Genomic DNA, 25,675 nt, shown 5'->3' with positions numbered 1-25,675 from the left:
TGAGATGTGGGCTGAGCAAGCCCACCCAGCCCCGAGAATGGGCTTCACTGAACTGAATCGGGAGCCCCCAGACCCGGTCACAGCTTCTCCATCCTTCTCCTAAGACCTGAGGATGTCTCCCGGGGACCCTGCCTCACCCTCTCCATGTGTCTCTTTCTCAGCTGCAGAAGAAGAGACGCCAACCCCCACCGAGGTGGAGGAGACCCCCAGCCCCACAGAACCCAGCACAGAGGCCCCAGAGCCCCCCAAGGAGCCCCTCCTGGGGGAGCTGACGGTGACGGGATCCTCCCCAGACTCCCTGAGCCTCTCCTGGACCGTCCCCCAGGGCCACTTTGACTCCTTCACTGTCCAGTACAAGGACAGGGATGGGCGGCCCCAGGTGGTGCGTGTCCCGGGCGACGAGAGTGAGGTGACTGTTGGGGGTCTGGAGCCGGGACGCAAGTACAAGATGCACCTGTATGGCCTGGACAGGGGGCGGCGCGTGGGCCCCGTGTCCACCGTGGGCCTGACCGGTGAGTGACGGCGGGGACCTTCAGGGTTGGGCTGGGTAAAGTCTCATTGGTGGAGCCTCCAGAGTGTCCTCCACTGGAAATCCAGGAACCTAAAGCCTCACCTAACCTGCCCTCCACCCAGTAACATGTCAGGACAGGTGTGATGTGGGGTGGAAGCCGAAGGCCAGGGACGTGCCAGGCATGTGCCCGAGAGGTATGTGGGGTGGAAGCCTTCGAGGCAGTGATCCACTGACCCATGTGTGGCTTTCTGTTTTGCCTGGGAACCCTGGAAAGATCTTTGTGTGTGTGTGTGTGTGTGTGTGTGTGTGTGTGTGTGTATGCGTGGTTGGGAAATGCCATGAAATATTAATTCATCCGCTCAACAAATACCCAATATGTAAGATTGGATACACACAAAGAGAAAGAAGAGCATAAGGAGCTCCCGTGTGTCCATTGCCCTGTTGCAGCCTAGTATTAACTCCTGGCCAGTCTGGCTCCTCTGCACCCCGCCCACCCCTTGCCTTCCCCCCACTGGAATGTATTCTTCATTCACAGCTTTCCTGAGATATAATTTACATGCCTCAAAGTTCACCTGCTTTAAGTATACAGCGTAATGATTTTTAGTCTATTTACAGGGTTGTCCCACCCCTATCTAATTTCCTTTACGTCCAAAGAGCATTCCGTTGTATGGATATATTATTGCTGTATTGGTAAACTCAACCCAGATGCTCTATACTTCATCCCGTACCTCGTGGCTTCATGTTTAGTGTGTTACTCTTTTTAAAAAAGACTATTTAAGAGGAGTCCGGGTGGCTCAGTGGGTTAAGCTTCCGGCTCTGGATTTCGGCTCAGGTCATGATCTCAAGGTCATGACTGGAGTTCACTGGAGTGAACCTGATCATGGCAGAGAGAAAGTTCTTATTATACTAGGGCTCCCGGGCATGGGGAGTCAGGCTGCGAACCAGCCATCAGGCAAAGAGGTGTGTGTGTGTGTCTGTGTGTGTGTGTGTGTCCGGAGGTCCTGGGGCCGGGCCAGGACCGGGCAGCACGCTTGAGCCAGCCTGCCAGGTACCCACAGGACAGCTGGGACCCAAGGTGGGAAGGTGTTAGCTTGGTGACAGCGTTAGAGTCAGATCCATGTCACAGCTGGTGCCAAGGCCTGGAAACTAGGATCATGGTGGCCCCTGAGAGGGACTGGGAGGATTTTGTGTGAGATCCTCTGAGTGGGGGAAAGAGTCCTGAGACAGGGGTAGAGCAGTAGGAGCAGTTCAGAAGGCAGGGACTCCTCCTGGGGATGGAGACGGTTGTTGCAATGTTAAGCTGAGCCCAGTGCCGTCCCTTGTGCACTGAAGGGCTCATCCTGGCCCCCTGTGAGGAACGGGTGGGCACAAGGAGAACAGGGAGGCAGGGAGCCCAGGGGGGAGGTGGTGACCCAGGTGGCAGGCGACAGCACTGGGATTGGCCCCAAGGCAGGCTGGTGGGGCTACAGGTATGGGGAGCTCAGGAGGCACTTAGGAGTGGGTTGGACACTCTGAGTCTGATGGCAGCTGGGGACGCAGACAGAGCCAGGAAGCCTCCAGCGTCCTGGCTGGGGAAAGGTGAGGTGTTTGGGGTCTGAGCAAACACATGAGCCAAAGGGAGTGAGATGCCAAGGAGACCCCAGGGAAGGGAGGTCTAGGGCCCAGGATGCAGGGGAGGTGGGTACTGAAGAGAGCAGTGGGCAGGGGAAGGGCAGGGGAGGGCAGGGCAAGATGAGGATATGCGCCCAGAAGGCCAACACAGGAACCTGGGACATTAAGGGAAGAGTGGATGAGTTAGAGCCGCCGTGGGTGGCAATGCTCTGCTCCTTATGATCTTATTTTTCTAGACACCTACTTAGAGGCTGACCTGCACATCCTCATCTGTCTCTGTATGTCTCTGTCCCCTCCAGAATATGAAGCTGTGACCACCCAAGCCCCATCCACCATGTCCTCTGAGCCTCCCATCAAGCCACACCTGGGGGAGCTGGCAGTGACCAAAGCCACCCCCAACTCCCTGCACCTGTCCTGGACCATCCCCGAGGGCCAGTTTGACCACTTCCTGGTCCAGTACAAGAATGGGGATGGGCAGCCCAAGGCGGTGAGGGTGCCAGGGCATGAAGACGGGGTCACCATCTCAGGCCTGGAGCCAGACCACAAGTACAAGATGAACCTGTATGGCTTCCACGGTGGCCAGCGCATGGGCCCCATCTCTGCCATTGGGGTGACAGGTGAGTAGCCAGTGGAAGCCTCAGGGTTGGGCCAGTGGCAGGACCCCCCTCTCTCAGGTAATGGGTGAGTGGGGTGCAGGAGGCCCTTCTGCTCAAGGTGCTCCCCCGCTGGGGCTCCCTGAGGACCGAGGGGGTCCTCCCATGCAGAGAAGGGCGGGCCTCCGTGAGCTGTGCTGGTGGCTGGACAGGCTTCCCCATGGCTGACCCTGAGGCTCCCAGCATGTTTGTGAGATGTGGGCTGAGCAAGCCCACCCAGCCCCGAGAATGGGCTTCACTGAACTGAATCGGGAGCCCCCAGACCCGGTCACAGCTTCTCCATCCTTCTCCTAAGACCTGAGGATGTCTCCCGGGGACCCTGCCTCACCCTCGCCATGTGTCTCTTTCTCAGCTGCAGAAGAAGAGACGCCAACCCCCACCGAGGTGGAAGAGACCCCCAGCCCCACAGAACCCAGCACAGAGGCCCCAGAGCCCCCCAAGGAGCCCCTCCTGGGGGAGCTGACGGTGACGGGATCCTCCCCAGACTCCCTGAGCCTCTCCTGGACCGTCCCCCAGGGCCACTTTGACTCCTTCACTGTCCAGTACAAGGACAGGGATGGGAGGCCCCAGGTGGTACGTGTCCCGGGCGACGAGAGTGAGGTGACCGTTGGGGGTCTGGAGCCGGGACGCAAGTACAAGATGCACCTGTATGGCCTGGATAGGGGGCGGCGCGTGGGCCCCGTGTCCACCGTGGGCCTGACCGGTGAGTGACGGCGGGGACCTTCATGGTTGGGCTGGGTAAAGTCTCATTGGTGGAGCCTCCAGAGTGTCCTCCACTGGAAATCCAGGAACCTAAAGCCTCACCTAACCTGCCCTCCACCCAGTAACATGTCAGGACAGGTGTGATGTGGGGTGGAAGCCGAAGGCCAGGGACGTGCCAGGCATGTGCCTGAGAGGCATGTGGGGTGGAAGCCTTCGAGGCAGTGATCCACTGACCCATGTGTGGCTTTCTGTTTTGCCTGGGAACCTGGAAAGATCTTGTGTGTGTGTGTGTGTGTGTGTGTGTGTGTGTGTGTGTGTGTGTGTATGTATGCGTGGTTGGGAAATGCCATGAAATATTAATTCATCCGCTCAACAAATACCCAATATGTAAGATTGGATACACACAAAGAGAAAGAAGAGCATAAGGAGCTCCCGTGTGTCCATTGCCCTGTTGCAACCTAGTATTAACTCCTGGCCAGTCTGGCTCCTCTGCACCCCGCCCACCCCTTGCCTTCCCCCCACTGGAATGTATTCTTCATTCACAGCTTTCCTGAGATATAATTTACATGCCTCAAAGTTCACCTGCTTTAAGTATACAGCGTAATGACTTTTAGTCTAAAAATCTGGGCCCAAGGCAGATGCTCAACTGCTGAGCCACCGAGGCATTCCGTTTTTAAAAGATTTTATTTATTTATTTATGAGAGACACAGAGAGAGAGAGAGAGAGAGAGGCACAGACACAGGCAGAAGAAGCAGGCTCCATGCAGGGGGCCCAATGTAGGACTCAATCCCCGGTCTCCAGGATCACACCCTGGGCTGAAGGTGGTGCTAAACCCATGAGCCCCCCAGGCTGCCCTATTTTGCCTTTAAAAATGAACAATCAGGGATCCTTGGGTGGCTCAGCGGTTTAGCACCTGCCTCCAGCCCAGGGTCTGATCCTGGAAACCCAGGATCGAGTTTTTTGTTTTTTTTTGTGTTTTAAAAAAAGAACAATCATTCATTAGTATCATTAAGTATGTAGGTAATGTTAGTTTCCTGATTGTCTCTTAAGTGTTGTTTTGCAATCTGTTGCTGGGGTCAGGTCCAAAAAAAGGAGAATACATTTAAGTTGGGAGAAAATGAATTTTAAATAGGGTGGTCAAGATTGGCCCTGAAGAGATGACATTTGAACAATGAACTTAAAGAAGTGTGGGCATGAGCCATGCAGGCATCCAGGGTCAAACATTCATGCAAAGGGAATAATCAGTGCAAAGGCCCTGAGGCAGGAGGCTGCCTGGTAAGTTTGACAGACCTGAGGAGGCCACAAAAAAACGATGATAAGCAGAAATGGATCATAAGTTAGGTCTACAGAGCTGGCCCACCTTCTGGTCTGAATCCAGGAGAGCCAAGGCCTCAACTACTTCTTCCAGCAACAGGAAAAGTTCTGTTTGCATCTATCCCCAGACCCTGAAGGGGAGCCCCTTACCAGCACCCTTCTGAAGCCACACCTGGGAGAGCTGACCGTGATGGACACCACCCCTGACTCCCTGCACCTGTCCTGGACTGTCCCCAAGGGCCAATTTGACCACTTCCTGATCCAGTATAAGAATGGGGATGGGCATTCCAAGGCAGTGAGGGTGCCAGGGCATGAGGACAGAGTCACCATCTCAGGCCTGGAGCCAGGCCACAAGTATAAGATGAACCTGTATGGCTTCCACGGTGGCCAGCATGTGGGCCCTGTCTCAGCTGTTGGTTCAACTGGTGAGTATGCAGTCCCTGCTCCAGCTGGACTCAGTTTCTCTTTCATGTCAGTATTCAGGTGTTTTTGCCCCACTGTCCCTGAGACTGAGCCTCCCGAGTTCCTGAGAACAGTTCTGCTTATGTCTATCCCAAGCCTTCAGTGTTGCCCCAGCCATCTTACCTTTTACACACAGGCTTTCTTTTTCTTTCTTTCTTTTTTTTTTTAAATCTCTATTCCCAACATGGGCCTGGAACTCACAACCCCAAGACCAAGAGCCACATGTTCTAGCCAGTCAGGTGACCACACACACAGGCTTTTTGGTCCTTGAAGAGGCAGGGAACCAGAGAAGTAAGAGACTCAGACAGACCTGGGGTTAACCCTAGCCTCAGCCCATTTGAGCTGTATGACCCCAGGAGAGTTACTCAACCTCTCTGTGCGTCCCTTTCTTCATCTGTAAAGAAGGAAGAGGAAGAAAATTAATTTCTGAACTCTTAGGATGAATTCTCATAATTATTGATTTCAATGGGTAAAATCGTATGTGTTCTTCAACTCCCAAACTGATCCTTATTTATGCTAAATGAACACTGAATCCTGCTACCATGGATGCTGTTACTTCAACAGTTAGTATTCGTTGTATCTGCAACTTCCTAAGGCACCTTCCCTTCATTCATTACATGCTAACAGGGCTGTTCATTGCTTTTGTTAAGTTCTTTTGGAGCTATTACCCCCTGATGCTTAAGACCTGCTTCCCAAACAGAGCAGATAGGAAACAAAATGATTTCATAATTCAGCTATGAAGGAAGAATGAAACCCTAAGCAGAACAGAAAAGCTGAAAGAGACCTGGGTGTGAGAAGTCATCCATGCCATAAATTACGGAGAGAGCAAATATAAGCCCCAAACCACCCAGGTGCAGAGTTGATCTCCTGTGTCTCATCTCTTTGGCCTCAACTGTGAAAGCTAAATTTGTCTCTAAAAAAATGCTCAGAAGCCTTCTAAACACAAGGAGGTATTAAAGGAAAATATTCACAAAGTAGACTATCCAAACCTGAATAGATGTACCTCCTGATGTGACTTGCCTGGTATGCTTGGTGGTGTTAGAAACCCTTAGCTCTGTCTCTCTATGCAGATTTGCTCTGTGGCTCCCAAGGGCTCAGTGCATGAATGCATGTATTGAGCATCATGGCAGTCCCGGCCTCCCATCATGATGGCACCACAAGAGTGTGGTCCGTTCTTTGGTAACTGAACATTCAAACCAGGGAAATGACGTCTTAACCCTGGGAAGCTGGCATCCAGGCTGGAGGGCCTTGGTGTGTCTGGGAGACATCTAAACATCTTTTATTAGATGGAGGCCCATGAAGCACATCCAAAAATTCTCTTTGTATCCTCATCCAGCCCCAGGAAAGGACCATGAAATACCAGCCCCCACAGATCCACCCACCACGACTCCCAAGCCTCCCATCAAGCCACACCTGGGGGAGCTGGCAGTGACCAAAGCTACCCCCAACTCCCTGCACCTGTCCTGGACCATCCCCGAGGGCCAGTTTGACCACTTCCTGGTCCAGTACAAGAATGGGGATGGGCAGCCCAAGGCGGTGAGGGTGCCAGGGCATGAAGACGGGGTCACCATCTCAGGCCTGGAGCCAGACCACAAGTACAAGATGAACCTGTATGGCTTCCACGGTGGCCAGCGCATGGGCCCCATCTCTGCCATTGGGGTGACAGGTGAGTAGCCAGTGGAAGCCTCAGGGTTGGGCCAGTGGCAGGACCCCCCTCTCTCAGGTAATGGGTGAGTGGGGTGCAGGAGGCCCTTCTGCTCAAGGTGCTCCCCCGCTGGGGCTCCCTGAGGACCGAGGGGGTCCTCCCATGCAGAGAAGGGCGGGCCACCGTGAGCTGTGCTGGTGGCTGGACAGGCTTCCCCATGGCTGACCCTGGAGGCTCCCAGCATGTTTGTGAGATGTGGGCTGAGCAAGCCCACCCAGCCCCGAGAATGGGCTTCACTGAACTGAATCGGGAGCCCCCAGACCCAGTCACAGCTTCTCCATCCTTCTCCTAAGACCTGAGGATGTCTCCCGGGGACCCTGCCTCACCCTCTCCATGTGTCTCTTTCTCAGCTGCAGAAGAAGAGACGCCAACCCCCACCGAGGTGGAGGAGACCCCCAGCCCCACAGAACCCAGCACAGAGGCCCCAGAGCCCCCCAAGGAGCCCCTCCTGGGGGAGCTGACGGTGACGGGATCCTCCCCAGACTCCCTGAGCCTCTCCTGGACCGTCCCCCAGGGCCACTTTGACTCCTTCACTGTCCAGTACAAGGACAGGGATGGGCGGCCCCAGGTGGTGCGTGTCCCGGGCGATGAGAGTGAGGTGACCGTTGGGGGTCTGGAGCCGGGACGCAAGTACAAGATGCACCTGTATGGCCTGGACAGGGGGCGGCGCGTGGGCCCCGTGTCCACTATAGGCCTGACCGGTGAGTGAGGTGACATGGATCAGAGATCTTCAGGGAGAACTACCTTTTTTCATGGGTAACCCAGATGACTGTTCTGTTCTTTTGCTAGTCCCTAAGAATCCACACCTCCCCTCCCCATTTCATGCCATTTCTTCCACGGCCCTGAACTGTGGCCTGTGCCTAGGAGTTTGGTATTTGCTAACCTGAAGCCTCATCATACATATTAGCATAACCTCCTTCTGATGATCAGCTACTAGGTGTCTCTACAAGAGAAATGTGTCAAGCACTGGCCAAGCGCGCGCGCGCACGCACACACACACACACAAGAAGGAAAGAAAGAGGACAACTTCCAACCACATTGGGATGATTAAATATTTAAGCAACATCTATGAGTTTTTTGCCATCACCAAAATGTTTTAACATAAGACAATTTACTTGATAATATTACAATCAAAAAGGGGCCTCCAAATTTTGTAAGGATGCTAATCATAACCACTGGAAAATAACATGCGTGGCAAGAAAATTGGAAAGAAACACATCTTACAGGATGCATGGTTTGGAGGACAGGATAGAATGTTCCAGCCTTTTTTGTTTTATTCTATTCTGTGTTGTTCCAAAATTTCTTAAATGGTGAACATTTCTTTTATAATCAGGAATTATTTCTTTTAAATATAATGTCTTTTCCTCCCTTGCACCCCTTCCATCTTTTCCCCCATTGCTCTTGCAATTTATTTCATATTTAATTCTGAAAAAGTCATAATTTCTAGTCCCTAAGAAATTACGGAGGCAAAATCCCAAGGCGAATTAAATTCTAAAAAGGAGAGTCAGGATGGTTTTTCTAAGTCAGGGTCAGCCGGATTCTCTCTCTCTCTCTCTCTCTCTCTCTTTTTTAAATTAGTTTCAAGGGTAGAGTTTAACGATTCATCAGTTTCATATAACACCCAGATCTCTTTACATCACATGCCCTCCTTAATGCCCATCCCCTGGTTACCCCATCCCCCACCCACCTCCCCTCCAGGAACCCTCACTTTGTTTCCTATAGTTCGACATCTCTTATGGTTTGTCTCCCTCTCTGTTTTTATCTTATGTTATTTTTCCTTCTCTTCACATATGTTCATCTGTCTTGTTTCTTAAATTCCACATATGAGTGAAATCATATGATAATTGTCTTTCTCTGACTGACTTATTTCCCTTAGCATAACACCCTCTAGTTCCAACCACATCATTGCAAATGGTAAGATTTCACTCTTTCTGATGGCTGAGTAATATTCCATTGTGTGTGTATACATATATGTATGTATGTATGTATATATGTATATATATCTCACATCTTCTTTATCCATTCATCTGTCAGTGGACACCTAGGCTCTTTCTATACTTTGGCTAATGTGGACATTGCTGCTATAAACATTGGGGTGCAGGTACCCCTTCACTCCATTATGTTTGTATCCTTGGATAAATACCTATTAGTACAATTGCTAGATCACAGGTAGCTCTATTTTTGGCTTCTTGAGGAAGTTCCACCGTGTTTTCCAGAGTGGCTAAACCAGTCTGCATTCCTACCAACAGTGTAAGACGGTTCCCCTTTCTCCACAAGCTCACCAACATTTGTTTCCCGTTTTGTTAGTTATAGCCATTCTCACTGGTGTGAAGTGGTATCTCATAGTGGTTTTGATTTGTACTTCCCTGATGGCAAGTGATAGGGAGCATTTTTCTTTTTCTTTTTCTTTTTTTTTTAAGATTTTATTTATTCACGAGAAACACAGAGAGAGAGGCAGAGACACAGGCAGAGGGAGAAGCAGGCTCCGTGCAGGGAGCCCGATGTGGGACTCTATCCCGGGACCCAGGGATCATGCCCTGGGCCAAAGCGAGGTGCTAAACCATTGAGCCAGCCTGGTGTCCCTTTTTTTTTTTAAGATTTTATTTATTTATTCCTGAGAGGCACACAGAGAGAGAGGCAGAGACACAGGCAGAGGGAATGTGGAGCATTTTTTTCATGTGTCTGTTGACCATATGTAGGTCTTCTTTTTTAAATTTAATTTATTTATTTATTTTTAAATTTATCATTATTATTATTTATGTGTAGGTCTTCTTTGGAGAAATGTCTGTCATGTCTTCTGCCCATTTCTTGATTGGGTTATTTGTTCTTTGGGGGTTGAGTTTGATAAGTTCTTTATAGATTTTGGGTACTAGCCCTATATCTGATAAGACATTTGCAAAGATCTTCTCCCATTCTGTCGGTTGTCTTTTGATTTTTGCAACTGTTTGCTGTGCAAAAGGTTTTTATCTTGATGAAGTCCCAGTAGCTCATTTTTGCCTTTGTTTCCCTTGCCTTTGGAGACGTGTCTAGCAAGAAGCTGCTGCAGCCAAGGTTGAAGAGGTTGCTACTTGTGTTCTCCTCTAGGATTTTGATGGATTCCTGTCTCACACTTAGATCTTTCATTCATTTTGAGTCTATTTTTGTGTCTGATGTAAGAAGGGGTCCAGTTTCATTCTTCTGCATGTGGCTGTCCAATTTTCCCAACACCGTTTATTGAAGAGACTGTCTTTGTTCCAGTGGATATTTTTTCCTGCTTTGTCAAACATTATTTGACCATAGAGTTGAAGGCCCATTTCTGGGTTCTCTATTCAGTGTCAGCTCGATTCTGATGCCCCATGAGAACAGAGTTTCTCTGTGTGCCGTGAGGGAGAGCCCAGCACCCTGGAGAGAGCCTTCTGTAGGGGTGGGGCTCACCGCCTCTACGAGACCAAGTGAGAGGCTCTATGAGGTTCCTTCTCCTCTCCTGAAGATACTTCACACAGAGGACCAATTTCACACAGCCCCTCTGACTCCTGGGGGATGGGCCTCTTTTTTCTACATATGTTCACAGGAGTATGGCAGGAGGAGGAGGACGGGGGAATGATCAGATAATAGATGTTAGAACAGCTGCCAACTGGAAGGAAAACTGTTATCCACTGTTCAATTTTATGACCTGTCACACAAATCACAAGCACACACAAAGTAAGGAGGGCAGTGTAAGGAACGCATGGCACTTCCCCACAGCCCCCACCAAATTATTAATTTTTATATTCCAGGATTTCTTTCTAAGTCCACATTATTCTAGTGAAATGAATATCAACATTAAGCAATATTTGAAAAATAGGAGGAAAAATCTGCCATCAGAATACCTTTTGACCCAAAAACTGCCATTAATAATAATGTCCAAAACACATCCTCTCCCTGTATGTTTTCAAATGCAGAGTGTACACATAATTCCTGGCTCTTCCTTTGTTTTTGTACATAACTTACATTGTGAGGGTCTATTCTGTGGCTGTACGACCTGCATTAATCATCATCTTAATGGTTATTTGATGCTATGTGGTAAAAGTGCCATAACAAAATTAATCATCATCCCTGGGTCATTTCGATTGCTGACACATTCTGCTGTTATGGATGATCCCATAAGGGACTCCCATGGCACAAATTTTTCCAACTTTTTCATAATTTTTGTAGGATGGCTGCCCAAATGGGATTTGGGTCAAAGGACATGAGAAGTATTTTGGCTTCTATCCACATGACTGAATTGCCTTCTTGAATGTTTATGGTCCTGGCCAGTCCAGTATGAAGGGGATTGTGGCCTGTCTAGCACTCTCCATCAATTAATTACCAGTTGCCTAACCCCGAGGTTCTCCAGCTTCTGTTGAAAGCTGGAAGAGTCTGCTGCTTGCACTGTGTTGTCCCTATTGACATGAGCAGTACTTGACAATGAAGCCACCATCCCTGTGTCTTCTCCCAGGCCCCCAGGATGAGGTGGAGGAGACCCCCAGCCCCACAGAACCCAGCACAGAGGCCCCAGAGCCCCCCAAGGAGCCCCTCCTGGGGGAGCTGACAGTGACGGGATCCTCCCCAGACTCCCTGAGCCTCTCCTGGACCGTCCCCCAGGGCCACTTTGACTCCTTCACTGTCCAGTACAAGGACAGGGATGGGCGGCCCCAGGTGGTGCGTGTCCCGGGCGACGAGAGTGAGGTGACTGTTGGGGGTCTGGAGCCGGGACGCAAGTACAAGATGCACCTGTATGGCCTGGACAGGGGGCGGCGCGTGGGCCCCGTGTCCACCGTGGGCCTGACCGGTGAGTGACGGCGGGGACCTTCAGGGTTGGGCTGGGTAAAGTCTCATTGGTGGAGCCTCCAGAGTGTCCTCCACTGGAAATCCAGGAACCTAAAGCCTCACCTAACCTGCCCTCCACCCAGTAACATGTCAGGACAGGTGTGATGTGGGGTGGAAGCCGAAGGCCAGGGACGTGCCAGGCATGTGCCCGAGAGGTATGTGGGGTGGAAGCCTTCGAGGCAGTGATCCACTGACCCATGTGTGGCTTTCTGTTTTGCCTGGGAACCCTGGAAAGATCTTTGTGTGTGTGTGTGTGTGTGTGTGTGTGTGTGTATGCGTGGTTGGGAAATGCCATGAAATATTAATTCATCCGCTCAACAAATACCCAATATGTAAGATTGGATACACACAAAGAGAAAGAAGAGCATAAGGAGCTCCCGTGTGTCCATTGCCCTGTTGCAGCCTAGTATTAACTCCTGGCCAGTCTGGCTCCTCTGCACCCCGCCCACCCCTTGCCTTCCCCCCACTGGAATGTATTCTTCATTCACAGCTTTCCTGAGATATAATTTACATGCCTCAAAGTTCACCTGCTTTAAGTATACAGCGTAATGATTTTTAGTCTATTTACAGGGTTGTCCCACCCCTATCTAATTTCCTTTACGTCCAAAGAGCATTCCGTTGTATGGATATATTATTGCTGTATTGGTAAACTCAACCCAGATGCTCTATACTTCATCCCGTACCTCGTGGCTTCATGTTTAGTGTGTTACTCTTTTTAAAAAAGACTATTTAAGAGGAGTCCGGGTGGCTCAGTGGGTTAAGCTTCCGGCTCTGGATTTCGGCTCAGGTCATGATCTCAAGGTCATGACTGGAGTTCACTGGAGTGAACCTGATCATGGCAGAGAGAAAGTTCTTATTATACTAGGGCTCCCGGGCATGGGGAGTCAGGCTGCGAACCAGCCATCAGGCAAAGGTGTGTGTGTGTGTGTGTGTGTGTGTGTGTGTGTGTGTCCGGAGGTCCTGGGGCCGGGCCAGGACCGGGCAGCACGCTTGAGCCAGCCTGCCAGGTACCCACAGGACAGCTGGGACCCAAGGTGGGAAGGTGTTAGCTTGGTGACAGCGTTAGAGTCAGATCCACGTCACAGCTGGTGCCAAGGCCTGGAAACTAGGATCATGGTGGCCCCTGAGAGGGACTGGGAGGATTTTGTGTGAGATCCTCTGAGTGGGGGAAAGAGTCCTGAGACAGGGGTAGAGCAGTAGGAGCAGTTCAGAAGGCAGGGACTCCTCCTGGGGATGGAGACGGTTGTTGCAATGTTAAGCTGAGCCCAGTGCCGTCCCTTGTGCACTGAAGGGCTCATCCTGGCCCCCTGTGAGGAACGGGTGGGCACAAGGAGAACAGGGAGGCAGGGAGCCCAGGGGGGAGGTGGTGACCCAGGTGGCAGGCGACAGCACTGGGATTGGCCCCAAGGCAGGCTGGTGGGGCTACAGGTATGGGGAGCTCAGGAGGCACTTAGGAGTGGGTTGGACACTCTGAGTCTGATGGCAGCTGGGGACACAGACAGAGCCAGGAAGCCTCCAGCGTCCTGGCTGGGGAAAGGTGAGGTGTTTGGGGTCTGAGCAAAGACATGAGCCAAAGGGAAATAATCAGTGCAAAGGGACATGCAAAGGGAATAATCAGTGCAAAGGGAGTGAGATGCCAAGGAGACCCCAGGGAAGGGAGGTCTAGGGCCCAGGATACAGGGGAGGTGGGTACTGAAGAGAGCAGTGGGCAGGGGAAGGGCAGGGGAGGGCAGGGCAAGATGAGGATATGCGCCCAGAAGGCCAACACAGGAACCTGGGACATTAAGGGAAGAGTGGATGAGTTAGAGCCGCCGTGGGTGGCAATGCTCTGCTCCTTATGATCTTATTTTTCTAGACACCTACTTAGAGGCTGACCTGCACATCCTCATCTGTCTCTGTATGTCTCTGTCCCCTCCAGAATATGAAGCTGTGACCACCCAAGCCCCATCCACCATGTCCTCTGAGCCTCCCATCAAGCCACACCTGGGGGAGCTGGCAGTGACCAAAGCCACCCCCAACTCCCTGCACCTGTCCTGGACCATCCCCGAGGGCCAGTTTGACCACTTCCTGGTCCAGTACAAGAATGGGGATGGGCAGCCCAAGGCGGTGAGGGTGCCAGGGCATGAAGACGGGGTCACCATCTCAGGCCTGGAGCCAGACCACAAGTACAAGATGAACCTGTATGGCTTCCACGGTGGCCAGCGCATGGGCCCCATCTCTGCCATTGGGGTGACAGGTGAGTAGCCAGTGGAAGCCTCAGGGTTGGGCCAGTGGCAGGACCCCCCTCTCTCAGGTAATGGGTGAGTGGGGTGCAGGAGGCCCTTCTGCTCAAGGTGCTCCCCCGCTGGGGCTCCCTGAGGACCGAGGGGGTCCTCCCATGCAGAGAAGGGCGGGCCACCGTGAGCTGTGCTGGTGGCTGGACAGGCTTCCCCATGGCTGACCCTGGAGGCTCCCAGCATGTTTGTGAGATGTGGGCTGAGCAAGCCCACCCAGCCCCGAGAATGGGCTTCACTGAACTGAATCGGGAGCCCCCAGACCCAGTCACAGCTTCTCCATCCTTCTCCTAAGACCTGAGGATGTCTCCCGGGGACCCTGCCTCACCCTCTCCATGTGTCTCTTTCTCAGCTGCAGAAGAAGAGACGCCAACCCCCACCGAGGTGGAGGAGACCCCCAGCCCCACAGAACCCAGCACAGAGGCCCCAGAGCCCCCCAAGGAGCCCCTCCTGGGGGAGCTGACGGTGACGGGATCCTCCCCAGACTCCCTGAGCCTCTCCTGGACCGTCCCCCAGGGCCACTTTGACTCCTTCACTGTCCAGTACAAGGACAGGGATGGGCGGCCCCAGGTGGTGCGTGTCCCGGGCGACGAGAGTGAGGTGACCGTTGGGGGTCTGGAGCCGGGACGCAAGTACAAGATGCACCTGTATGGCCTGGACAGGGGGCGGCGCGTGGGCCCCGTGTCCACCGTGGGCCTGACCGGTGAGTGACAGCGAGCACCCTGTCTCCTAAGTCTCCTGTTTTGTCTTGCTTTCCTCCTTTCCTCACAAATCGTCCCTTAGGTCCCTCTCTTTTCTCATGTGGCACTAATATCCTTCCTCATCCTTTACTCATGAAGGATGTAGGAGACTGTTCAGGCTTAGTTGGCAGGTACCCTTCACTTCATAAATTTACCTGTCCACTTTCCTTTCTTATCAGCAACATTAAACTTGTTGAAATATTCATATACGGCCTCTCAGGCTCCCGGACTGGGTATTTTAGTGACTCAGACCACGTCTCTGGTCTGCAGTGGCTCTGGTCTTTAGTGGCTGCAGAACCACGTCTCTGGGTTTGAATCCTGCTCTGAACCACTGACTGTGTGAATTCCGACCGTATCTTAACTTCTCTGCGCCTTAGATCCACGCATAGTGGCAATGACAATACTAGAGGCACGTACTTCATATTTTGTGGGAGGATCCTCGTGCCTGTGTGTGAAGCGCTCACAGCCACGCCTGGGATGCACTAAGCACTTTAGAAGAGCTTGCTACAAGACATTTATTTCATAGCCTCGGGAAAGCACTCTCTCTCTTTCGAAGGGTCGCACCATTGACCCATCAGCCTCCTCCGCTCTGTTCCAGCCTCTCTGCCCACAGAGCCCCCCGCAGCCCCCGGCCTGGGGGAGCTGGCCATGGCCACCGTGACCTCTGACACCGTGCGCCTCTCATGGACGGTGGCCCAGGGCCCCTTCCACTCCTTCTGGTCCAGTACAGGGATGTGCAGGGGCACCCCAGGTGGTGCCTGTGGCTCGAGGCCTTCGCGAGATCACCATTTCGGGTCTGGACCCACCTGCAAGTACAAGTCCCTGCTCTTCGGGCTCCAGGATGAGAAACGCCATGGTCCTGTGTCTGTAGACACAAAGACACGTGATGCTGGAGGCCCTCATGGGTGCTTGTGCCTCCAGACAGGCCTTCACCCCCTTGTGGTGGCAATTAGTGTCCTGTTTCTATGCTCCAAGCTCCAAAGCTGGGGCCTCCTGACCTGATTATTTACTGGGTCCAGTAAACACCAGGTCCAGAGCTCCCCATGACCCCTCTCGTTCCCATCCTTCTCCCTACTTGTCCTACATCCTGGGGATGCTGCTGGCTAACCTGGTTCATCTTTTTCCCTGTTCCTCTGCTGGCCTGCTTCCTGCCAGGTGGCCTAGCCACCCCCTCCCAGCTCTCAGAACCAGCTCCCAGAGCCCTAGCATCCTGACAAAGCTCTGCCAGCTTCTGTCACCATTTCTGTCACTTTCCATACACCTCTCTCTCTACTCCAGGCCCAGACACGAAACCTCCCAGCCTTGGGGAGCTGACAGTGACAGACGTGACCCCAGACTCCATTAGCCTCTCGTGGACGGTCCCCGAGGGCGAATTCGACTCCTTCGTGGTCCAATACAAGGACAGGGATGGGCAGCCCCGGGGGGTGCCTGTGTCCGCAGACCAGCGTGAGGTCACCATCCCTGGCCTGGAGCCCAGCAGGAAGTACAGGTTCCTGCTCTACGGGCTGGCGGGCAGGAAGCGCTTGGGCCCCATCTCTGCCGACAGCAGCACAGGTGAGCCCCAGCCTTGCACCCCATGTTTTCTAGAGTTGCCTCTGACTTAAGCCCCAAGAGCTGCCCCCCACCGGCCTATCCCTGCCTTCAGCCTTTATGGCAGCAAGAGCAAACATTTACTGAGCCTCCATCACGTGCCAGGCTCTATTCTAAGTATTTTATATGTGCATTATTCCCTTCATTCACTGACTGCTGATGTCATAAAAAGAATCCAGTCTTTGGAGCTAAGCAGAACCATGTTCAAATTCCAATTGCCGGTGGTGTGGCCACAGACAAGCCACTTCTTTCCCTCAAACCACAGTTACTATACCTGCATATGCATAATAAATATGGATCAGCACTTAATAAATGTTCCAGTCCTTCCCTCTGTCCCAGCCGAGGCAGGAGGTGGAAAATATGGAAGGGTTTGGCTGTAGAAAGACTATGGAAAAATCTGGAGTCATTGTGCCTATTACTCAGCCCCCTGAGGAAAGGGTGGAGGTGGGTCACTGACCCTTACCTCCCTCCCAGGACCATGAGTCACCCTGGCCAGATGGGGATGGGGCACACAGTCAGCTGGGACACTCAGACTCCAAACCCTCATTATGGGCACTGAATACAGGCTTCTCCTCTGACCCCATCAGCTAACGCCTGTCCCCGCCAGGGCAGGTCTCCTCTGTGTTCTGCTCTCCTCTTTGTTCTACCCCGGCTGCCCCCCTGCCAACCCTGCCCTGGTCCAATGGTGTTAGTGGAGGGCTGGAAAGTGGGTGGGAGGATGGCCCAGGCTGATAGCAAGAGAGAGGAGGTCATGGCCAAGCCATGGGAGCCCACAAGCTTGGCTGGCTGCCCAACCCAGCTCTTAGTGTTTAGGGGTGTTTCCCTGACAACCCAGATACACTCTGGGAGCCTTTCTCGGCTCTGGCCACCTCCTGCTCGAGGGATCAGGGGCCAGGGAGAAACTGAGGCCTTTCTCTACACCCCCAGGGACACTGTCTCACAAGGTGATCTTCTCTGCATTTACTGCACCCTGATCACAGCAGGGAGGGAAGGGGGGCAGGGGCAGTGGCCTCCAGCAAAGATCAAGCTGCTCGCTTTTCTTCCTTTCAGGCAGACTGAAGCCACAGTGCAGGGACCCTTTCCTAGACCCTCATGTCTCCGAGAAGCTGCCAGGGCTGCAGTAAAGGTAGCTCTTAACTAAGGTCTCTCCTCCCACTCTGTTTACAGCTCCCCTGGAGAAGGAGCAGCAGCACCCACCCCGCCTCGGAGAGCTGACAGTGATAGATGAGACCTCCAACTCCCTGAGCCTCTCATGGACGGTAGCCCAGGGCCTCTTTGATTCCTTTGTGGTCCAGTACAGGGACCCAGCTGGGCAGCCCCGGGCAGTGCCTGTGGCCAAAGACCAGCGGGACGTCACCATACAGGGCCTGGAGCCTGGCAGGAAATACAAATTCCTGCTCTATGGGATCCACGGAAGACAGCACTTGGGCCCCATCTCCGTCCTGGGAGTGACAGGTGAGCATGAGTGGGCCTGGGAGGAAGGGAGGTGCAGTGGGGCCAGCTCCGATGGTAACCCGAGGAATCCATCCAAAGCAGGAGCCAGGGCAGCCAAGGCAGGCACAAGGAAAGGCCCTGGCAGTGGTCCCCTGTCTCCCAGCCCCCATGCTGCCCAGCACTGCCAGCTGTTCCCCTCACTCTACTGAGGCAGCTCTTACCTCCCCGCGGGCAGCCTTGCCAGATAGGGGCAAACCCCCTCCTGTGGATGAGTCAGGAGCATTTTTTCCCAAGTGGAAAATAACTGGAAAAGAAAATAGGTGAGGGGCGTAGCAACCAGAAGTGGCTACAGTGATGGAGCTGGGAGTTATTAACACCCAGCTGAGGTCAGCAGGATGGGGCCCATCGGCCGACCTGGTTGGTGCGATCTGCCCTTCCAGTTTACCAGCCAGCTCCGTCCTCAGCTATGCACCCCCACTCCACCGCCCTGGACCACATGCCCCGCCCAGCTCTTCCTGCCTTGGGCCAGGAGCATAGGCACCCAGACATGGTGGGGAGGGAGCAGGCTGTGCACGCACCTCAAGATGAGACACCCAGAATACATGGAGGAGGAGAAGGAGAAGCAAGTATCTGATGGGGCCACAGTGCTGGTGCTCACGGAGGCCGGGGTTGGGGGTGGGGGGCAAGAATCAGTGCCAAAGCAGGGGAAGGGGAGATTCAAGAGAAGGGCGATGCTAGTAGAGCCTTGGTCACCCCTGCTCAGCTTCTCCCCTGGGCTTCTCCCACGCAGCCCCGGAAGTGGACACACCAGCCCCCTGGAGCCCCGCCACAGAGGCCCCTGAGCTCCCTGAAGGGCCCCACCTAAGGACACTGGCAGTGAGCGACATAACCCCAGACTCTCTGCACCTGTTGTGGAATGTGGCCCAGGGCCCCTTTGACTCTTTCGTGGTCCAGTATCAGGACACAGATGGGCAGCCCCAGGCCTTGCTCGTGGGTGGCAACCAGAACAAGGTCCTAGTGTCAGGCCTGGAGCCCAGCACCTCCTACCAGTTCTTCCTCTATGGCCTCCATGGAGGGAAGCGCCTGGGGCCTATCTCAGCTGAGGGCACCACAGGTACCGCCGGGCAAGGGCCCCGTATCTAGGCCTCACCCACCTCAGGTCTGGGACTGGAAGGGCTAAAGGGGGTGCCCAGAGGCAGTGACTGGAGGGCAGTGTGGAGGGAGGAAGGGGTGCAGCAGCCGCCTGTGGTGCTCCACACACATGCTCACATGGGCCCCAGCTGAGTACCTGCCTCGCATGAGCTCCACCACCTCACATATGAGAAACTTGGGGCCGGGGTGGGGTGGTGGAAGAGACCTGCTCCAGCCCACCAACGTGGTGTGCTTTTGTCTCCCACCCACTCTGTGCAGGGCCTGCTCCTGCCGGTCTGACCCCAGGGGAGCCAGGGCCCCGCCTGTCCCAGCTGTCAGTGACTGATGTGACCACCAGTTCGCTGCGGCTCAACTGGGAGGCCCCATCCGAGGCCTTTGACTCCTTCCTGCTCCGTTTTGGGGTCCCATCACCAAGCACTCTAGAGCCCCACTCACGTCCCCTGCTGCAGCGGGAGTTGACGGTGCCAGGGACGCAGCGCTCAGCCGTGCTCCGGGACCTGCATCCGGGGACCCTGTACAGCCTTACATTGTATGGGCTGCGTGGGCCCCATAAGGCCGACAGCATCCAGGGCACAGCCCGTACCCTCAGCCCAGGTAAGGCCCCACAGTGGGCACATTCGTGTGCTGCCCTGATGTGAGAGGTCTTTGTACTTTGTGGGGCGGGACCTAGTGCCTCCGCCAGAGGGGAGGTTGGTGTGTGGTGGGACTGAGGGGAATCTCCAGAGTCTTCCTCTCTGAGGTCTGGAGGAAAGGGCTGGTGGTGAGCAGGTGTGCAGCCACTGGGGCCCTGGGAAGGAGCAGGGCAGGGGATCCCGAGGCAGGAGCCTCCCTGCCCGGCACCCTCACTGACATTCCTCGGCACACCTCTCCCCTCAGTTCTGGAAAGCCCCCGGGACCTTCAGTTCAGGGAAATCAGGGAAACATCGGCCCAGGTCAGCTGGATGCCTCCACCATCCAGAGTGGACAGTTTCAAAGTTTCCTACCAGCTGGCAGATGGAGGTGACCCCCTTTTGCCCCCCCTTTGCCCTCCCGCCCCCTGCAGTCTGCTCACCCTGTGGCTCTTGCCTGCTTCCCTGGGCAAACTCCCAAGCCTGTGTGTTTTCAGGGGAGCCACAGAGTGTGCAGGTGGATGGCCAAGCCCGGACCCAGAAACTCCAGGGGCTGATGCCAGGCTCTCACTATGAGGTGACCGTGGTCTCTGTCCGTGGCTTTGAGGAGAGTGAGCCTCTCACAGGCTACCTCACCACAGGTGAGATGGGCTAGGTCCCCGACAGGATGAGGGGGAAGGAGGCGTGAGAGGATTCGACTGTGGACAGGAGGCCCGTAGAGCTTGGGGAGGTGAGGCGTGGAGAGGGGAGCGGGGACAGCTCTGAGCCTCCTCCCTTCTCCCAGTTCCTGATGGCCCCACCCAGCTCCGTGCACTGAACTTGACGGAGGGATCAGCTCTGCTGCACTGGAAGCCTCCTCAGGCCCCCGTGGACACATATAACATCCGTGTCACAGCCCCAGGGGGTGAGCTGGGCTGAGGCCTCCAGAGGGGACTTGGTCAGGGAGGGGACAGAGGCTCTGGCAGGGCACCGAGGGGGCAGAGGCTGATGCTCACCCCACCTCCAGACCCCCCACTGCAGGCCTCGGCCCCTGGCAGCGCGGTGGAGTACCCTCTGGGGGGCCTGAGGCTCCACACCAACTACACAGCGACTGTGCGTGGTCTCCGGGGGCCCAACCTCACCTCCCCAGCCAGCATCACCTTCACCACAGGTACGGCCTGGGAGGTGTGTGCCACAGGGGCAGGGGAGGTCATCTCTATCTCCATCTCCATCTCTATCTCCATCTCCATCTGCATCTCCATCTTCTCTTCCCACCTCCCCTCCCAGGGCTGGAAGCCCCCCAGGACTTGGAGGCCAAGGAAGTAACCCCCCGCATGGCCCTGCTCACTTGGACTGAGCCCCAAGTCCCGCCGACTAGCTACCTGCTCAGTTTCAACGCCCTTGGTGGACAGACACAGGTGCTCCTCTCTCCCTCACTGGCCAGCCCCGCCGGTTCCAGGAGACGCTGCCCGTCCCCCACCTCCCCCAGTGGGTCCCCTGCCCGGCCCTGACCTGCTCCTCATCTATCCACAGGAGGTCGTGCTCCCAGGCGGGGCCACTTCTCACCAGCTTCTGGGCCTCTTTCCCTCCACCCCCTACAGCGTGTGGCTCCGGGCTGTGTGGGGCGAGAGCCTCACGCCGCCGGTGTCCACCTCCTTCACCACTGGTATTTGGCGCTGGGACCTAAGGCGGGGGGCCGAGCGGGCAGCAGGGCGCCGGGCGCGGGGACAGGACCGGTCCGTCATTCTCCTCTCCCCAGGTGGACTTCGAATCCCCTTCCCTCGGGACTGCGGGGAAGAGATGCAGAACGGAGCCGGCACCTCCAGGACCACCACCGTCTTCCTCAATGGCAACCGCGAGCGGCCCCTCAATGTGTTTTGTGACATGGAGACCGACGGGGGCGGCTGGCTGGTGGGTGGCGGACAGAACGCCCAAGGGTCCGCGCGGGGCACGGGCTGCTGTGCCCGGAGCCGTGGCTGATGGTGGCTCCCCCTGCTTGCCAGGTGTTCCAGCGCCGCATGGACGGACAGACAGACTTTTGGAGGGACTGGGAGGACTACGCCCACGGCTTCGGCAACATCTCTGGGGAGTTCTGGTTGGGTCAGTGCCTCGCAGGGACAGGGGCAGGGGCGGGGCCGGGAAGGGCCGGTGGCCGGTGGATGGGGGACTCTGGTGAGAGCACCTCCTTACCCCCAGGCAACGAGGCCCTGCACAGCCTGACAAAAGCGGGCGACTACTCCATGCGTGTGGACCTGCGGGCTGGGGACGAGGCCGTGTTCGCACAGTATGACTCCTTCCGAGTAGACTCAGCTGCGGAGTACTACCGCCTTCATCTGGACGGCTACCACGGCACAGCAGGTCAGGGTGGACCTGGGGCCCGTGGACAGTGGGGCAGGGGAGGGGAGGCCCTCACTGCCCCTTTCACACCGGTCCAGGGGACTCCATGAGCTACCATAGTGGCAGTGTCTTTTCCGCCCGTGATCGCGACCCCAACAACCTGCTCATCTCCTGCGCGGTGTCATACCGCGGGGCCTGGTGGTACAGGAACTGCCACTACGCCAACCTCAACGGGCTCTACGGAAGTACAGTGGACCACCAGGTGAGGGGCTGGGAGTGGCTCAGGGCTCAGCCTGCTGCGGGGTGGCGGGATGAGCGACAGAGCCGCTTGGCGCCTTGGGCTGTCATCTGTGAAATGAAACAATAATGCTAATCTCACCAGGTCATCTCGAGGGAGACATGAGCACGATTTATTGGATGTAAAGGGCCAGCTTAGACTAAGCCTCCGGCCTTTGCAGTTGAGGATCATGAAGTGGGTGCGGGGGGAGGGTGATTGATTTCTGGGAACCATCTCCCCAGATGCCGGGGTGCAGGGTGTAGGCTGGGGAGCAGATGGGACGTCTGTCTGGCTCTGACTCTGTCTCAACAATCCTTTCCCAGGGGGTGAGCTGGTACTACTGGAAGGGCTTCGAGTTCTCTGTGCCCTTCACGGAAATGAAGCTCAGACCAAGAAGCTACCGGCCCCCAGCAGCCCAGGGAGGCTGACCACAGCTCACATCTCCGGCGCCCCAGTATGACTGCCGAGCACTGAGGGGTCGCGCTGAGAGAAGAGCCAGGGGCCACCCTCACTATCCAGCCACCGGAGGAGGGAGCCTTCTCCATCTGCGATCTCACAGCACCATGTTTACAGGGGGGAGGGACGGGGTTTGTACGGGAGAAATAAAAGGAGAAACTGAAGCACACAGCCGTCGTGTGTCCTGCCTGTCATGGGTGCTGGCCACGTCCCAGGACTCCTGCCCCCCGGGGCTGCAGCTGCACCTGGAAAGGCTGCATGCTGAGGTTGACGCCGCAGCGGGCCCGGGGTCGCAGAGAGGGCAGGGTGCCCGCAGCGGGCATCAGCGTGAAGGCCCGGAGCAGCTGCGCCAGCACCACCAGGAGCTCAAGGCGTGCCAGCGGCTCCCCCAGGCACACACGCGCCCCGCAGCCGAAGGCCAGCACTCTGGGGCTGGCGCCGGGGACCAGGAAGCGATCTGCGGGCAGGAGGATAGAACCAGGGTCCAGTAGCGGTGGGGACTGGCCTCCGCCGCCCCCAGCCCTTGTGCCGCAGCCACCGCCCCTCCCCTGCCACCACGCACCGGGCCGGAACTCCTGTGGCCGCTCCCAGACCGTCTCGTCTAAGTGGGCGCCTTGCAGGTTGGGTATGACAACCATGCCCTCGGGGATGTCGTAGCCCGAGATACTGAGAGGAAGGTGGAGTCAGAGGCCCACCAGGATCCCCCACCCTTTGGTCCCCCGTGTGCCCAGCTCTTAGGAGAGTCACCTGCTGGGCCGCGTGGTGCAGTGCGGCAGGGCCAGGGGCACGACGGGCCGCAGGCGCAGCACCTCGGCAACGGTGGCGCTGAGCAGGGGCAGGCGTGTGGGGTCTCTGTACGGGATTCGGGAGCCTGAAGCTCCAGGACCCAGCTCCCGATCCAGCTCTTCCTGCAGTCGCTGCTGAATCTGGGAAATGGGAGCAAGCCTGGTGTCTGGGGTGGGAACCCTGAGGTAGCTGACCCAGGCCTGCCTGGCCTCCCGGCCCCGGGCCCCTCCCTAGAACAACCCAGTGGAGGAGCCTTCGTGCCCACTGGGAGAAGCGCCCCTGGGTGAACGCATCCCATGGGGGCGGGGGGAGGCAGCGAACCGAGTTCCTGGGCCCCAGCCGGGCTGCCCCCAGGGCGCACCTCAGGGTGGTGAAGCAAGAACGCCACGGCCCAGGAGAGGGTGGTGGCCGTGGTCTCGGTGCCGCCAATGAAAAGGTCCACCACGGACATGTGCACGTGTCCTTCGAGGAGCTGTCCACAGCCCTCTTCTGCTCTCAGCCTCCCCACCCTCTGGAGCATGTAGTCGGTCATGTCCCTCCACTGGCCTGCCACCATGCTCTCCTGTGGTGGGGAGGAGGAGCCCGCCTGAGCGCGTCCAGCAGGTGCGCCACCTGGGGGCAGACTGCGGGGGAGCCAGGCCCACGCGGCCTTCCCACCTTGTGCTGCCTCAGCTGCTTCTCTACGATGTGGTCCCGGTTCTCCAAGGCTCGCTTCAGCCTCCAGAGGCCTGGGTTGGGAAAAAACTGGGGCAGGGGGCAAAAGGGTGCAGCCGCTGGCAAGGAGGCCTGCTCCCCCCGCACCGCCCCTCCCAGGACCCAGGGAGTCTGGGCTGCACCCCTCACCCTGAGAAAGGGAATGATGTCCAACATTTGGATGGACCAGTGCTCCCAGGTTCTCATCAGGTCTTGAACACAGTCATGAAAGGTATGTACTAAGGTGTCCTCCTGCCGAAAAAAAAAGAAGAAAAAAGTTCAGGACCAGAGAGGGCCAGGGAGAGGCTAAAGAAGGGCCCCAGCACATGGAGGGCAAGAAAACCTTGACCTTGTCTCCGAAGGTGAGGTGACAGATGATGGCGCAGGTGAGCAAAGAGAATTCCTTCTGGATGGCCACAGGGGTGCCAGCCTGGGCTCTCATGCGCTGCGGAGGAGGAACAGGAGCTAAGCAGGCCGGGCGCCGCCGGGCAAGGGGCAGCGGAGCTGGGGCGGCTGTGGGGCGGCAGCCTCACCTCACAGAACTCCTGGGTCAGCTGCTCCACCAGCGGCTCCATGGAGCTGCGGATGCCCAGCAGCAGGGCTGAGCGGGTGAGTTTCTTGTGAGCCTTCCACAGCAGGGAGTAGTCCCCCAGGGACAGGTCCTGGTGGTGCAGAGACACCAGCTTGTCTGCGAGTAGGAGAATAGGAGAGGGGAGGGACGGACCATGGGAGCCGCAGGCTGGCCTTCCCGGCCTCTGACAGCCCACGTCCCTCGAGAACCGCCCCAGCCCTTACAGGATGGCGTCTGCGGTCTGCCGGCGAAGTCCACCCATTTCCTGACCATGGCTTCCTCGATGGTCCTCTTAGAATTCAGCACCACCACATCTGGGGAGGAGTCAGAGCGGGGTGTCAGCAGGAAGGGGACCCTACCTCCCACGCGGTGGGGCTGGCGACGGAGCAGAGGCAGACTCACCTTGCAGCCCCAGGCGGAGCCTGTAGATGGGCCCCAGTTTCTGCGTCAAACCCAGCAGGTGGAGGGGAAGGTCGGGCTGCAGCAGGTGCAGGCAGCCAGGGACAAGAGGTGGGAGGTGCAGACCCCTGAGCTTCCACTTGCCCCACAGCAGGCGGGCACCAGCCAGCACAGTCAGCAGCAGCACCCCGAGGAGTAGCATGGCCAGAGACCCGTGCAAGGGCCCTGGCCGGGCCACTTATAGCTCCTGCGGCCCCACCATCCATCCTGTGCTCCGACCTCTGCGGCCTCCTTTGAGTCCTTCCGTCGGGTCCCGGCCCACTGTCCCGCCCACGTATTCCTGGAAGGGCATCGGCCTCCCTGGCCTTGGGGAGTCCACATCTCAAAGAACAGGTCCCTCATCCATCAAGAAGAAAGGAAGGGGACGTGACCCTGACCTTTCTCCCGCAGCCGGAATCGATTTTCTGGCTGCACACCAACCACACAGGACAACGTGGCCACTCTCGGGCCTGCGCCCTCTCCCAGAGCCACCCACCTGGGACCACCATCCCGCCAAAGCTTTATCTCAGAGAGACCACGGCCATCCCTGCCTAAC

At 56.1% G+C, this 25,675-nt stretch overlaps 2 protein-coding genes across 13 annotated transcripts in view; one reads left to right on the top strand and one right to left on the bottom strand.

Moving 5' to 3' along the window:
* The window catches only part of TNXB (tenascin XB), a 56,841-nt gene extending 34,039 nt beyond the window's left edge, over positions 1–22,802 (top strand). For 4 of the 12 annotated variants that reach the window (XM_038553588.1, XM_038553587.1, XM_038553599.1 and 1 more), the window contains 24 exons: positions 162–512; positions 2,422–2,739; positions 3,128–3,478; positions 4,920–5,216; positions 6,590–6,919; positions 7,309–7,659; positions 11,415–11,747; positions 13,704–14,021; positions 14,411–14,761; positions 16,077–16,352; positions 17,556–17,843; positions 18,613–18,936; positions 19,233–19,568; positions 19,851–19,973; positions 20,080–20,223; positions 20,367–20,486; positions 20,589–20,732; positions 20,849–20,979; positions 21,095–21,227; positions 21,321–21,472; positions 21,565–21,661; positions 21,758–21,919; positions 21,997–22,160; positions 22,499–22,802. In XM_038553588.1, coding sequence (XP_038409516.1) covers positions 162–512; positions 2,422–2,739; positions 3,128–3,478; positions 4,920–5,216; positions 6,590–6,919; positions 7,309–7,659; positions 11,415–11,747; positions 13,704–14,021; positions 14,411–14,761; positions 16,077–16,352; positions 17,556–17,843; positions 18,613–18,936; positions 19,233–19,568; positions 19,851–19,973; positions 20,080–20,223; positions 20,367–20,486; positions 20,589–20,732; positions 20,849–20,979; positions 21,095–21,227; positions 21,321–21,472; positions 21,565–21,661; positions 21,758–21,919; positions 21,997–22,160; positions 22,499–22,603 — 5,699 coding nt within the window. In that variant the 3' untranslated portion in view covers positions 22,604–22,802. Of the gene's footprint in view, positions 1–161; positions 513–2,421; positions 2,740–3,127; positions 3,479–4,919; positions 5,217–6,589; positions 6,920–7,308; positions 7,660–11,414; positions 11,748–13,703; positions 14,022–14,410; positions 14,762–16,076; positions 16,353–17,091; positions 17,333–17,555; positions 17,844–18,612; positions 18,937–19,232; positions 19,569–19,850; positions 19,974–20,079; positions 20,224–20,366; positions 20,487–20,588; positions 20,733–20,848; positions 20,980–21,094; positions 21,228–21,320; positions 21,473–21,564; positions 21,662–21,757; positions 21,920–21,996; positions 22,161–22,498 lie in introns of those variants that run through there. The other 8 variants (XM_038553592.1, XM_038553589.1, XM_038553591.1 and 5 more) reach the window with 8 other exon arrangements.
* CYP21A2 (cytochrome P450c21) lies at positions 22,322–25,345 on the bottom strand. The gene is given in 10 exon segments (NM_001003335.1): positions 22,322–23,088; positions 23,194–23,297; positions 23,379–23,557; positions 23,779–23,979; positions 24,075–24,161; positions 24,261–24,362; positions 24,460–24,555; positions 24,644–24,798; positions 24,906–24,995; positions 25,084–25,345. Coding segments are annotated over 10 exon segments (1,479 nt in total). The 5' UTR covers positions 25,283–25,345; the 3' UTR covers positions 22,322–22,822.
* Between the last annotated feature and the right edge of the window lie 330 nt (positions 25,346–25,675).

This window comes from Canis lupus, chromosome 12 (genome assembly GCF_011100685.1).
Source record: "Canis lupus familiaris isolate Mischka breed German Shepherd chromosome 12, alternate assembly UU_Cfam_GSD_1.0, whole genome shotgun sequence".
Classification (NCBI taxonomy): domain Eukaryota; kingdom Metazoa; phylum Chordata; class Mammalia; order Carnivora; family Canidae; genus Canis; species Canis lupus.
The sequence above is the reverse complement of the archived record's forward strand: the minus strand, read 5'-3'. Positions and strand labels throughout refer to the sequence as shown.